Source organism: Clupea harengus, chromosome 10 (assembly GCF_900700415.2).
Source record: "Clupea harengus chromosome 10, Ch_v2.0.2, whole genome shotgun sequence".
NCBI lineage: Eukaryota > Metazoa > Chordata > Actinopteri > Clupeiformes > Clupeidae > Clupea > Clupea harengus.
In genome coordinates, this window is record NC_045161.1 from 14,152,152 (window position 1) to 14,167,151 (window position 15,000).

General features: G+C 47.5%; 1 protein-coding gene across 1 annotated transcript in view; it reads left to right on the plus strand.

Annotated features, from left to right (window-relative positions):
- nek7 (NIMA-related kinase 7) overlaps window positions 1–15,000 on the plus strand; it is a 67,483-nt gene that overhangs the window by 40,751 nt on the left and 11,732 nt on the right. Inside the window, exon 8 of the mRNA XM_012825298.3 lies at window positions 7,555–7,649. Within this exon, the coding sequence (XP_012680752.1) occupies window positions 7,555–7,649 (95 nt within the window). The remainder of the gene's footprint in view (window positions 1–7,554; window positions 7,650–15,000) is intronic.

The window sequence follows — 15,000 nt, forward strand, 5'->3', positions numbered from 1 at the left end:
ACACACACACACACACACACACCTTTCAGCCACACTGTTTTAATGAGCGCGTATGTATGTGTGTGAGTGAGTAATACTCGGCTGGTATGAGTCGTGTGGCTGAAGGAACCCCGTGTGTGAACAGTGGTGTGTGTGCTGTTTTAGTACTTCCTATATTTGAGATGACCTGTTGTTTTAAACCAAATTCTTTCATTTTTACAGTTTGTTAACAGCCTGTCCCTTTCGAGCCTTTACGGCCACAAAAAAAACTAGCGTCCAGGTTATGTGACATTCCTACAGCTTTTTAGCAGCATGTGTGAGCTGCATAGGCGTGTTTGGTGTGTGGGTGGGTGTGTGTGTGTGTGTGTGTGTGTGTCTGAGTGTATGTCTGAGTGTATGTGGGTGTCTTTCTATAGCGACCCTCTCGTAAACATTGAGAGACACCATTAGTGGACAAGAAGCTGTGCGTTTCACCGCGTACTTTGTACACTGCCTTGATTTGTGTTTTAATCAGAAATACAATGTTTAATTCATCCTCGCCTGCATGCTCTCTCCTTAGTGTTGTCAATCACTCCAGATGGGCGAGATCATGCAGCATCCACAACTCTGAGGTTAAACCAATGTCAGTTCAGTGCATTCATAAATCATTAGAATGGAGATACCAATTTTTTTTTTTTTAGTTTAGCAGAGATATAGACAATACTTATATGTATTTGTTTTCTTAGACACATGTTTCTATATATTGAATAATGTAAATTGGCTTGCCACACCAATCTCCAGTGTTAACCACTGTTCCTCCACTGTGGAATGAGCAACACAGACAGGGTTTGAGAAGCCAAGGAGGTGATGCAAGTGTGCAAAGCGGCCGGCGTTTTAAAAGTTGAAGCCACAGCGCCCTCCACAGGTGCAGCGTGGTACAGGCCACAAAGTGACAAGCCTGTTTAAGGCCACAGGAAAAAGAGAGAGGGAGGTGGAGAGACAGAGGTGTGTTTGAAAGGGAGAGCGCGAGGGATAGCTGGCTAAGCAAACAGGGTGGAATGTGGCCTTAATCATGGTGCCTCAGTAATGATGCCTTAATGACCCTTCTGCCAGGAAGTGGGTCTACAGTACTCAATCTCCTCTCCCTCCTTCTCTCACTCACTCACTCATTCTCTTTCTTTCTTTCTTTCTCTCACTCACAAACACACACATAAACAAGTAATTGGTAAAAGCATTAGAGGGAATTGCATCCATACACACGGCGTGTACACATAGTGATACGAACACTGGCATCTGAAAGAACCACATTCATACACAGTCACTGTCTCCTTTCTCTCTCTCTCTCTCTCTCTCTCTCTCTCTCTCTCTCTCTCTGTCTGTCTGTCTGTCTGTCTGTCTGTCTTTCTCTGTCTCTCTCCATCAGTGAGGCAGGTGAGTGGAGCCGGTGGGCCTCCTGGTGCTGTAGCTGTGGGCTGTGTTTTTGTGTTTGACATGCCCCTCAGTTAAACATGCCCTTTGGGAGCCTGTCTATTGATGGATGACGTGAAGGCTGGATATGTCTGGATGTTTGCTATTAAGCATTTGTACTGGTCATGCTGTAAAGATATGCGTTGGGAAAGGACTGGAATTGAGTTTGTGTTGGTGGGAATAAGAAATGACAGTTTCCTGAATAAAAGACTTGACTAAAGACGACACTGGAGTCAAATCTAGAAGACGTTCATGGATGAACATGAAATGGAGTCAAATAAATCGGAGTTGCATAGGCTACGGAATAACTGTAAAAGTTGCAGAATAGACTAATATAGAGTTAGACCTCGTGCCATCAGATGTTGTTAAGTTGTGGTTTGGACTGTCTCTGTTCTTGTCGCTCCCAGATTTCCTTTGCGATGGCTTGATGATTCTCTCTCCAATGTATCCTGTGACTCTCATACAGAATGTCTGAGAATCCTTGGGTTATCCCACTAAGAAGACGTAAATCATGTGTCTATCAGTTGCACACAGACAGTTACAAACACGGAAACGGTCCATATTTGGAAGTTAGGAGTAAAGTAAAACAACTGCCCCATAGATTAGATGTTCAGAGACACATAGCATAAGTGTAGTGTGGTCTTTGACTCTCAAAATCATATATCTCGAAGCTCCTCCACGCACAGAAAACACCACATTCCTAACAGATCACAGCGACAATTTTAACATAGAAAAAACCCTTACAAAGAATACTACTCACATTATGAGAGGTTGCAGTGTTTTCACTTAAACCCTTATACTGAGTCAGATTACACCTTAAACTTAACCAAAATCTTACAGTATGTAAAGTTTTATGTCGTGTGTGTGTGTGTGTGTGTGTGTGTGTGTGTGTGTGTGTGGGTGTGTGGGTGGCCCTGTCTGTACTGTGTGGTGCACTCCTTGGCCAGACCGTGTGCTGTGACTGGGTGTTCATGAGCTTCTACATGACTGCTTAAAAACACACAGGGACACACACGCTTCTGACCTGCCACTGCCCAGCAGGCCAATTCAATACACACACACACACACACACACACATACACACACAGATCCCTCTTCTCATTCCTTTTTTTCCTCGTTTACTCTTGTATTCTCTTTCTCCATGTGTGATGTCTCTCTGTCTCCCTTTCTGTGTCTTCTCCATACATCTCTGTCTTTGTGCTCCTATTGTATTTTAATTTTCTCTTTGCTTTTCTCTCTCCATGCCTCTCTCTGTCTCTCAATCACTCAGTCTCCCTGAAGGGTAGGGTATAGGGGTTGTCAGTTTGGTGTGTAATCAGACAGAAGTGGTGGAAGAATTCTTGTGTGTGTGTGTGTGTGTGTGTGTGTGTGTGTGTGTGTGTGTGTGTGTGTGTGTGTGTGTGTGTGTGTGTGTGTGTGTGTGTGTGTGTGTGTGTGTGTGTGTGTGTGCGCTCTTCTTCTCTCTCGCGCGCGCTCTCTGGATGGAGGTCTGCAGAAAGTGCTGCACTACTCTTGTGAGCACACACACACACACACACACACACACACACACAGCCCCAGGCTTCAAATTCTGGCCTCTCCAGTGGGCTCTGTAGCTTTGCAGTGAGAGAATGGGGGGAAAGAGAGAGCAATAACAAACGAATGAGAGAGAGAGAGAGAGAGAGAGAGGGAGGGGGTTATGCGGAGAGAGAGAAATCTCTTTGCTTTGCATATTCTTCTGGCGCTCTTCAGCTCGTTAAATGAAGTTGGGATAAGGTGGAAGGGTTGGGGTGATGGAGTCACTGACAGTGAGATGGGGGTTAGGGGAAGAACAGAACAGAAAGCAGAACAGAGGGGAAGAAAGTGAAAGAAAAGTCAGTCAGTGAAATAACGGTGAAAGAGGTTATTAAAAAAAGAAAATGCAATGAAGTAGCTGTAATCCACTGCTCCGTTTTTCCTAATTAACACACACACACAGGAAGGAAGGAAGAGAAACAGAGAACTGTGTTAATTACTCTGCAGCTTCTTGTTCAGATGGGTTGTAGATAGGCGGGGGGGGGGGGGGGGGGGGGGGGGGGGGGGGGGGGGGCGCAGGAGAGTGGGTGAGCGAATGAGAGCAGTGATCTGATGTGTGTGTGTGTGTGTGTGTGTGTGTGTGAACTGAGAGGAGGAGGAGGAGGGGTTCGGGTGTATATTCCATAAAGGTAGGGTAAGTGATACTGGAGAAAGATATTTGAACTCAACAGCCAAACAGATACACCCCTAACTTCAGTGCTCCTTCAGAAGCTCTGTCATTCATGGACACACATTGACAATGCAAGGACACTAACAGCTGGGCTAGCTGACCAAAAGAGAAAATATTGCGGAATCCAAAGCGTCTAGATGTTCCAGCCATATACGGCGTGGAAGAGGATGTCTCTTTCTCATAGTTGAAGCGAAACAAACATTACAATGTAAAACATCATCACATGAATGACAAGCAAACACACAAACACATCTTGGAGTAAATACTAGCGAGACTTAGTTGTTTAGTCATCTTGCATTGCATTCCGAATTATGCACCAATTCAAAAAATCCCACTGTTCTAGCTGTTTTATTGTTTTTTTGGCAATAAAACACTTTGCAAACATTGTAAGGACAAATACCATGATAGAGCCACTCCAACAATACTCGCAACTCTCCTACTGCTGTAGCTAACTTCACAACAACAGCATACCTAGGTAATTTAGAAAATAAGATGAGTGTCTGTGGGAAAGTAATTTAACCTTACCTGAGGTACCTGCTTGCTAGCTAACCAATTGGTATTAGCCATCAAAAACATTAGACAATGGGACAAAACAGTACTGACCCATTGGTACTGTGGAACAGCAAAACTAATGTTACCCACTTGTCAAGCAGAAACAGAACATGCCTTTCAACTCTCGGAGGTCCCACCACCGTTGAAACACCTCACTGATGTTAACACGGCTCTTCGCTGATCAGATCACTTCTTTTTCAATCTGTGCTTTTCAGGCCTCCTCTTTAGCGGTTTCTAGGCCATCTCTCCTTCTTGGCAATGCGTGGAGTCCATCACGTTAACATGTGCCAGATTTATCGCTACTCTCTCTCCCACTACCCACTGCCTCCTTCTCCCCTCCCCTTCCCCCTGTCCTGGAAGAGCATGACCATCCCCTGTTGCTGATTGGTTGGAATGGTGTTGTGTGGTGCGGTCAGAACCACTTTGTTTGTCTCCTATTTACAGAGCCAGGGCTGTGTATGAACACCTGGATTTTTTTATTTTTCAGCACACACAGAACAGACAGCTGGGAGAACGTGAGGAGCGATTCGCTGAATTTGACAAAAAAAAGTGTGTTGGATTAGAATTGCTTACTGCACCTTTAATCCTGCAGAGTGCCTACACCCCATAAAGGTGGTTTCACTCGCACACAGGGGTGCTTCCTGTTCTTTCTCTCCTCTTTTTCTCACTTTTTTTTCTCTCTCTCTCCTCTCTATCCCACTCTCTACTTTATTTAATTTAATACCAAGTCTATTTAATGAAACAGTCCTTAATGAGCATTCCATGGAGACTGTTGGATTAACGCTGTCGATGCCTGTGCTTGCGCAGTTTATCCACACTGACTGTGAGAACAGGCTCTTGTCATAATCATCACAACACATCCCAGTATGGCTTGCCTGTTGAGTCTGAGTGTACATGCAGACTTCTGACTGTGGTTCTAGTAGCCTAACTAGTTAACGTGACTTCAACATGAATGCATGGTAAGCACTTCTTTGACAGCCCTTAGTGTGAAAGAAGGTGACGTGTGTGTGCGTGTGTGCGTGTGTGTGTTTTCTGTGCCATCCGAGACTCAACTGGATATGGACCTCTTGTATCAGGGCTAAACTTTTTTAAACTGTGAGCATTTGTCAGGATTTTGGCTCCTTCTTCTTCTCCTTCTCCTCTTTTTCTCTCACTCTTGCTCTCTCGCTCCCACTGTAGCCCCTCTTGCTTTTGTTCTTTTGTTCCTCTCTCACTCTCTATTTTTTTCTTTATCATCAATCATTCACGCTTTGGCTCTCCTGACACTGCCTGCTAAGTGTTAGATTGAGAGCAGGAGCCAGAGTTGCAGCAGAGGGACTGTGTGTGTGTTTCTGTGTGTGTATGTGTTTTCTAAGAGGTCATCTGTGGGCAGAAGTTAGAGGAGCAACAAGCGGTCAAGGGCAATTGTGTGTATGCTTTATTTGCCAAGAACTCTGCACTGGGGTTACAGAAGAGTAGCTGTGTGCGTGTGTGTGTGTGTGTGTGTGTGTGTGTGTGTGGGTGTGTGGAGTGTTTTGGGCAGCCATCCTCATGAGTCTCTGCATTCTCTCCTGTGCTGTCTAGCTATTACTCACTGCCAATTACCTGCTATCTTTCCCATTCTGCTCGCTCGCGCGCTCTGTCTCTCTCTCCCCTCTTTGTCATTCTTTCTCTCTCTGGTCTCCCCATCTTTTTCTGCCTCCCACCACTCTCCCCTCATCTCTGCTGTCTCCTCCGTGGCCATTTCTCTCTCTACCTCCGTCTGTCTCTCTAAACCCTCTATCTGTCTTCCACAACCTCTCCTGCTCCCTCTCTCCCATCTTCCATTCATCCTGTGCTATATGTCTCTCACCCCCAACCTTTCCTGTTTTCTATCACCCTTTTTTGTTCTTTATCTCTCTTTCACCCTCCCGTCTCCCAGTCCTATTCTCTCTCTCGTCCTCTCTCCCTCGCTCTTCATCCCTCTTCATCTTCCTCTTCTTGGTAGGTGGTTCTCTGACTGACTCTCCCCGTCTCAGAGCCAGCTCTCCTCTGCTCTCCCCTCAGTCTCTTTCACACCCTGTAATGAAGGAGAGCGTTTGCTGTTGGGCTGTTCTTGGAACAGTCTTCATGCTCCCCCTTCCCCTGCGACACCACATAGCACTCTCTTGCCAGTACTGTTCTGATGCTCCGGACCCATATTTGAGCAGAACTTTGCTGAACTTTCCAGAAATGGGATCAGCCTTTGGTCATTTGTGACGCCTAGAGAATAACATTCCTGACTACACAACAACATGTCTCAAAGTACCACCAAAGAAAGTCAGAAACGTTCTTCTCATACTGCTTCAGTGGGTTAGACACACACACACACACACACACACACACACACACACACACACACACACACACACACACACACACACATGTCTTCCAGAGGTGATGAGTCATAACTGCAGGTGAATGGAATGGCCATCGTATGTGGGAGTGGTTTTGGCTCCACCAGTGCGGGTGTTTAAAAAAAAAAAAAAATGTTTCAGAAGTCAGGCCAAGAGGAAAGGTATACAATGTGTGTGTTTTTGTGTGTGCGTAGCCTCCTGCTTTGAATCACTCTTGCTGGTTTCTAATGAAAGGTGAATGACAGCCGCCTTCCTGTCTGCTGGCTGTGGGCTTGATACTTATAGAATTATCTACACACATACATACACATATACACATTGACGCGCATACACACACTCACTCACTCACACGCACGCACCCAAATCCTTATACAAATCTGCCCACATCTACATGCTATGAACATAGTTAGTTTGATCAATCTCTAGGTCGTCCCCAGCCCTGGAAGGCCTCATGATAGATCAACTGTGTTGACGATTCATTCCTCAGTAACATCTTCTAGTGCGGAGGCTTCTCTGGTTCTGAATACCACACACTCATCACTCTGTATGGCGTACAGGGTTGTTTGTCATCGCAGTGATTGTTTGTTTGTAGTTTGATGGCATATGATTTTAAAGTCCTCAGAGTTGCACGAATGAGGATACTGACTCTCCCGGAAATTGATGTTTCATTTCTTTAAAATAAAGTTAAACATTTTGGATCAATATTTCTATGCAATGAATTTATCCTCTGCTTGATTCATCTGCTCTCTTCAACACCCCCCCCCCCCCCCCCCCCCCCCCCCCACCACCCCTCATCACCCCTCCCTCGTTCTATACCTCCCTCTCATCTCCGCGTCTGTGTCAGTGAAGCATCCATGGGTGAACGGCAGTGCCTCCTCACACCGCCCCATTTAACAGAGACACAGAGAGACAGAGACAGAGACAGAGTTGGATGGATGCTAACTTCTGTTTTTTTTTTCTCCTTCCCTCTCTCTTTCTCCCTCTTTCCGTCTGTTCCAGTGGGCACCCCGTATTACATGTCTCCGGAGAGGATACACGAAAATGGATATAACTTCAAGTCTGACCTCTGGTCGCTAGGCTGCCTTCTCTACGAGGTAATGTATAGAAAAAAAGAGATTTCCACCCCCCACCCCCTCAACTCTAAGCCTTGTATTTAAACACGCAGGCATGCATGGACACATACGCAGTCCTCCAATACACACAGACGTACGCAACACTGCCACACACACATAGACATACACGTATGCGTAGATGCATACACAGCCAGCCACACACACACACACACACACACACACACACACACACACACAGAGAAGCATGCATAAGCATGCATGAATACATACACAGTCCTTCTACATAGATTTTCTCTCACTCGCGCACACACACACACACACACACACACACACACACACACACACACACACACACACACACACACACACACATTTACATTTGAGTGCCCACCCTCCCCTCCCCTCCCCTGGTGTGTCGCGTGATGGAGTCTGCGGTGAGAGCACTGCGCTGCTCCCTCAGCTTTATGAGGTAAAGGTTGGGGGGGGGGGGGGGGGGGCGTGCTGGGGACCTGGAGAGTGTTTGAAGTTGGCGGGGCAAAATTACCCTGACATTTCCATGTGTTTTAGATAACGTGCCCCACATCGCCCACCTACCCCCCTCCCCTCCCTAAACGCCACCGCCTGCTCTGATTACGGGGTGCAAGCGAAGCCCCCGCGGTGCTTCAGCGCTTCCCTGTCTGTGCCCCTCTCTCCCTGTCTCTCTCTCTCTCTCTCTCTCTCCCTGTCTCTCTCTCTCTCTCCCTGCCCGGGCCAGAGCCCCCGGAGGAGTACCCTGCGCACCGCCGCTATTATTTTGAAACCTTTTGCCAAAAAGCATTTAGACCGAGGGAAGCTGAGAAAGGTCAGGTGTGTGTTCTTCTCAGAGAGAAATGCTTTGGCTGAGGACAGCCATGGTTGTGGCCTCTCTTTCTTTTCTCTCTCTCTCACTCACTCACTCACTCACTCTCTCTCTCTCTCTCTCTCTCTCTCTCTCTCTCTCTCTCTCTCTCTCTCTCTCTCTCTCTCTATCGGTCATCAGACTTTCTCTCTTTCCTCATCTCTCCCACTGAAAACTGTCTTTTCTATTTTTAGGTCTTTTCTCTCCTCATTCTTTCTCGGCCTGTATGTTTTCTGTGCCCTTGTGTCTGGCTGCCTCTCTCTGACCACTTGAAATGATGCACCAAATTGCTGAACCAAGCATGGCTCTGTCACACGAGGGCAGAGATGCCCGAGCTTTCAGCCGTACGGTGTTGATGTCCTGAACAGCACAGGTTTTTCATTTGTGTGCCGTTAGGAGAACCGATGCCTGGTTTTGCATTCCATTCCTTTTAAGTGAGCGCATCTGGTGATTGCATGTGTGGTTGCCGATGTTGCTTCCTCGTTTGGCAAGTCACAGTAATGTGGGCACTGCACAGGATGTAAGATGAGCTGGAGAAAAGTGCATTGACCAAATCCCAAAGACATTTCAGCTGTCTGAAGAGACACACACACACACACACACACACACACACAGTGATCCACAGGCACATTGTTAGTCCTGCATGTTTTTTTTGTTTTTGTTGTTGTTAAGAGTGACTTATTTTGCTGGGTTGGGATATTAGAGGTTGTGTGTATATATATGTGTGTGTGTGTGTGTGTGTGTGTGTGTCTGTATGAGTGTGTGTTCATGTGTATGTGTGTAGGAAGTGTGACTCTCCACTGACAGCCACACATCCGTCTTAGAAGTGCCCGAGGGCTGCACAAACCCAGCGCCTCCAGTGCAACCGCCGAGCCCCTGCCGCCTCCTGGAGCTAATTAGTTTCCCAGAATGCATCGGTGCGTGGGGAGGGTTGTGGCGGTGGCTGGCGTGGCATGGAGGAGCGGGTGAGGGTCAGCCGGGTGCAGCCGCGGAGGTAAACGGCGGGCGGTTCGGAGTGATCTCTTAAAGCTCTCTGTCTGCCGAGGAATGGCCCCAGCCTCAGCCCTCAGACCCCCGTGAGAGGAATGCGGAGGAATGCGGGAGAGAGGGAAGAAGGGAAGAGGGGAGCGGGAGAGAGAGAAGGCGCATTGGAGACCTCATTTACTCCTCACATCCACAAGAAGGGTCACAGAACCTGAGAGCGAGAGAGGGAAAGGAAGGAGATTGGTTGGGGTTTTGGGGGGAGCGGGGAGAGAAAAAGGGAGCACTCCTGCTCCCCATACCCAGTGGAGAGAGAGAGAGAGAGAGAGAGAGAGAGAGAGAGAGAGAGAGAGAGAGAGAGAGAGAGAGAGAGAGAGAGAGAGAGAGAGAGAGAGAGAGAGAGAGAGAGAGAGAGAGAGAGAGAGAGGCAGCAGCAGGTACTTCCTGTGTGCACCTATTCAGTGTTTGGCGTGTGTGTGTGTGCGCCTCAATCCATTGTTTCCTTTTGTGGAGTTGCAGTGTATCTGTTTCGTGCTGATCCTGTGTGTGTGTGTGTGTGTGTGTGTCTGTGTGTTGCTGTGTGTCTGTCCCCTGCTGGTCCTATGTTTGTGTGTGTTTCTGCATGTTGGTCCCCAGCTGATCCAATGTTTATGTGTGTTTGGCTGAATGTGCAGTACTCCCTTGTTGCGCTCTTAGGTGTTTATATATGTATGTGTTTGTGTGCTTCCGCCAGAGAAGGTGTGTGTGTGTGCGCATGTTGTGAACTTTCCACTCTTAGGAGGTGTGTATGGGTGTGTGTGTGTCAACACCTGCCTTTTTCTTGTGTGTGTGTGTGTGTGTGTGTGTGTGTGTGTGTGTGTGTGTGTGTTGGGGCTCGGCTCCTTGTGTGTTTTGAGAGCTCCCTGAGGTGTGTGCGTGTCTGCCTTGATTAGGAAGAACTCTTTGAGAGGCATACAGTGTGTGAGCAAGAGCTGCCTGCTCTCAATAGCTGAATGGATAATTTGAAGACCAGTTTCCATACCCTATTGATCTGTATTGATCCTCTTGTGTGTTTGTTTGTTTGGCTTTACCTGTGTTTGCTTGTGGGGGTTGTGTTGTGCAATTCCTTTGTGTGAGTGTGTGTTTGTGTGTCTTGTTAGTGCATTTGTGCGTGTGGACGGCTCTTTGTGAAAGCCCTGTGTGTGTATCATGTATTGTGTATTCTATAGGTGTGTGTGTGTATGAGAGAGAGAGAGATTGTGTGTGTGTGTGTGTGTGTGTGTGTGTGTGTGTGTGTGTGTGTGTGGGTGGGTGCGTGCGCATATGTTTGTGTGTGTCAGCCCATGAATCTTTCAGTGGATGCAGCCTGCAGGCTTTGTGGGGGTCGTGGTGAGACTGAGGAGCAGAGGGGCTCATCGATACCTGTGTATCGCACCCCACCGCTGTGCCATGCCCGCATCTCGCATTCCCTTTGATGGGAGCAGCCCCTCTCCGTTTAGGGGCGCCCTCGTCGCCTCGACCTCCCCCTGACCCCCGCCATAGTGCAGGGCCCTGCAGCGGCCTCAGAGGTAAGGGGTTGTCTCCCCGCTGAGCAAGGCAGTGTGCAGACTGCGCGCTCTCTGTCCCGCCCCAGCCTTGTCAGTAACAGTGGAGGCACACACCCAGTGTGTGTTTGCATTCATGCTGTCCACAGGTGTATGTTTGTTTGTTTGTTTGTGTGTGTGTGTTTATCCGTGCTTTTATCCGTGCACTACCAAACACAATGCACATTCACGTTCATACTACAGGTGTATGTTTGTGTGTGTGTGTGAACATTCATACTACATATAGGTGTGTGTGTGTGTGTGTGTGTGTGTGTGTGTGTGTGTGTGTGTGTGTGTGTGTGTGAGTGAGTGCACACATGTTCATGTTTCTGTGTATGGCCCATCAGACAGATAGGGCTAGGAGTGGAAGTGTTGTATGGGCGAGGCGGGTGAATCCCACTGATGGGGCTAGGGCTGGGGCGTGGGTAGGGGTGTGGGGTGGTGGGTGAGGAGTGGGTGGTGGTAGCGGGGCTGCTGTTCTGAGGCTTGTGCTAGCCTCTGGTCTAAACATCAGAGCTCTCTCAGCTTAGCAGCGCTCAGCCTCAAAGCTCCAGCATGAGCTCACATAACACACCTATTACATGACATCATTCTTCCAGCCAGACGTCCACCAAAGCCCGACATCTCTATTGCCTCACCACCCCCCCCCCCTTTCCCTCTCCACATGGCTCTCTGTCTCTTTGTGCTTCTAAAGACCTCTTTCTCTCTCTGTCTGTCTGTCTTTCGCTCTGTCTTTGTCTACTCTCTTCGATCTCTTAGCAGAGCACAGAGGTTTTTTTTTTTTATTGTGTGGGATAAAGACTTCCTCCTCCTCCTCTTCCTCCACTGCCAATTCTTGTCTCTCCTGCCAGTAACTTTTCTGGAGACAGACTCCTCGACATAAAGCAGGCAGTAGGCACACACATGCAGGCAAACATACGTGCACTGAGACACACAGATGCAAAACGACGCTGAGACTCACTTATGCATGGACACTTGATGGACATAGACACAGTCACAGACCCTTACTCATACTCTACATACACATGTACACAATACACACAGATGTTCACAGACACTTATTCACACTCACACACACGTACTCAGTGGCGGAGCTCACAGGCAGAGTTCATGGCCGTTGATGACTGTCACAGTCAGTGAGACGCGGGGATGAGCTGGAGGGTTGTCAACGGAGGAGGAGAGAAGGGCTGAAGGAAGGCAGCCAGGCCTGAGAGCAGAATTTCCATCCACTGGTTGCTCCCCTTCAACCCTGTGTTATGCTCCAGCATGATGACCTTTCAGCATTCTTTTCCATCTCCTGCATTTTTCACTCCTCAATCTTCTCCTTTCTTTCTTTCTTTTTTTTTTTTTTTTCCCCCCCCCCCCCCCCCCTCTGATGCATATTAAAGACAGTCAGTGGGTACATGTTGTGTGGGTTGCGATCTGTTCCCCGGACCTGGGCTGTTGGCCTTTGATGTGCTCCTAAAGTCGGCCCTAAAAGATGTCTTTGGGGGGTGTCTGAGGGATTTATCAGGACATAAATCTGAGCTGGATCTCCTTTGGATGGGCCTTGGCCTGCCTGCATAGCTCGCTCCTCTTCCTCCTCCGCCTCTTCCTCCTCCTCCCCCTCAGTAAAGTACAGGCCTCATGCACTCTTAAAAAGTTTTACAGTCCGTTAAGTCATGCTCTTGCTCTGTGTGAAGACACTCTCTCACTCTTCCTGTTTGACTCTATAACTCAGACAGGAGGTATTCTTCTCTGCCTCGTCATTTGATTTTCTTTCTCTCTTTTTCCCCTATGTCTCTGTCTTTCTCTGTCATCCTCTGTCATGCATGCAAACACACACACACTCGCACATGCAGGACGAGAGAGAGAGCGAGAGAACGAGAGCGAATCCCTCTCTGTCTTTTTACGACCACATGTTTTGAATGTTGTTTGCCGTCCCGTGCCAGGCTGGGGTAGTGAAGTCAAGCTGTGTGTCCCCAATCAGAATAGGAGGAGGGAGCCGCGGCATCGCGAATCAGAGAGGGGACTCTGGGAACTTTGAATGCGGTATTCATTTTCATTCATTTCAGACAGCTGAAAATTATGGGCTGCCTTTTTTTGTCATTAATTCAAGACTGAACACAGGCAGTAACTTACTCCCAGACTCCGATATACACACACAGACACACACACACACATGCACACACACACATGCGCACACACACACACATGCGCACACACACACACATGCGCACACACACACACACACACACACACACACACACACACACACACGTGCACACACACACACACACACACATGCACACACTCCAAAACTCAGATGGTGTTTGTGGCTCTTCTAAGCTGAAATCCAATGTATGGGGCAATGGCAAAAGCAGTAGCCTTCAAGCCTTACAAATTCATCTTGCACAGTTTCTCAATTCCAAATTGATCTGGGGCTCATTGGCCAGTATTTACTCAATTTTCTTTCACAAATTCATCATGTGGTTTGTACATTGCAGAGGAAGTCTAATCATACAAATGTTCTTATTTTCAAAACTTCTTCGACCAGCCTCTCCTCGGATTGCTTCATCTTGGCTGGTTGTGTGCTTTAATGTGTGTGTCTGTGTGCGTGTGTGGAAAGGGACTCTAGAAAGAAACGCATGGAAATCTATCCCCTCTTTTGATAATCCAGTCAGAATAGATCAGAGACTTGTGTGGTCACTCTATGCAGAATGTTGGGGAGCCCCATGAACCCTGTCTGGAGAGCCTCCACAAGCTTAGGTTACCCACAATTCTCTGGTGTTTTACCTGGTTTCATGCTCCTCCATGGTCTTTTCATTGGACTATGCCTCTCTCTTTCACACACCATTGCATTGTAGCACAGCATCAGTTTCAGTAAGTCATATGTTCTGTAGGAAGTTATGTAGCAGAACCCGAGCCCCGTGAGCAGAATCTCTGTCAGACTCGAGCACCATCAGCACCTCACAGAGACTCCACCGGAGGACGACGAGCTGCATTGGGTGGTGCTATACTAGGCACCACCATGTTGGCATCAAAAGGCAGCAGAGGTAAACGACTTGGTAGCCTGTGTTGGGGATGGACTTTTGGCAGCAACAAAAAGATATTTGGCTTGAAGGGCCTGTCTCAGTGGTGTTCATCTTGCCTTTTGTCCCAGCATCCTCTGGGTGTTTTTCGTCATCAAGAGTGATTTTACTAGAACAGATTCAGCGTAAAAGCACTAAAAATTGGCCAGCCTAACCTAACATTTGTAGGTCCAGTGGTGCAGTGTATATGTGGTAATAGTTGGAGGCATAGGCTCAGTGGTGCAGTCACGTCTGATTTGTGTGTGTGTGTGTGTGTGTGGGTGCGTGCGTGTGTGCGTGCGTGTGTGTGTTTAGTCGTTGGAGGTTTGTTTTCATGGCCTCAGCAGACTCCAGTGCTTGTGTGCTATTATCTTGTGTGTGTGTGTGTGAGATATTTCTAAAAGCAGCAGCTCCAGTGTGGAGATGGAGGCTAAAGCCTGGCATTCTCAGGAGCAGATGTTGTGCCACATGCCACGAATTCCATGCATTTTTTACTTCTCCCATCCCAGGAATAACCTCACAGCTCACAGATAAACTTTGAGTTCTCTTTTTTTTTACTTTTGATATTTCAAATCATTTTTAATAATTCAGGAAAATTCAGGGGATTTTTCTTTCCCCAAATGCATGCTTAAACAACTTTTATTTTATTGCAACTACAAATTGTTGCCATTGTGGTTACATGAAATTCTTACATTGATAAGGCAACATAGAAACAATAATGCTAATAAAGATAATAAAGTGGCTGAACAATAGTTAAGAGAAAACTCTCTTTCTCGGCCTTCCTCCCTCCCTGTCTCTCCCTGATCTCCGTCTTCTTGCGGGGACATCTCCGAGTGGCAGGGTCTGGATGTATATTTAATTGTGCTCCCTGGTGCCTGAGTACGGGGCTGCTCTTGATTAAT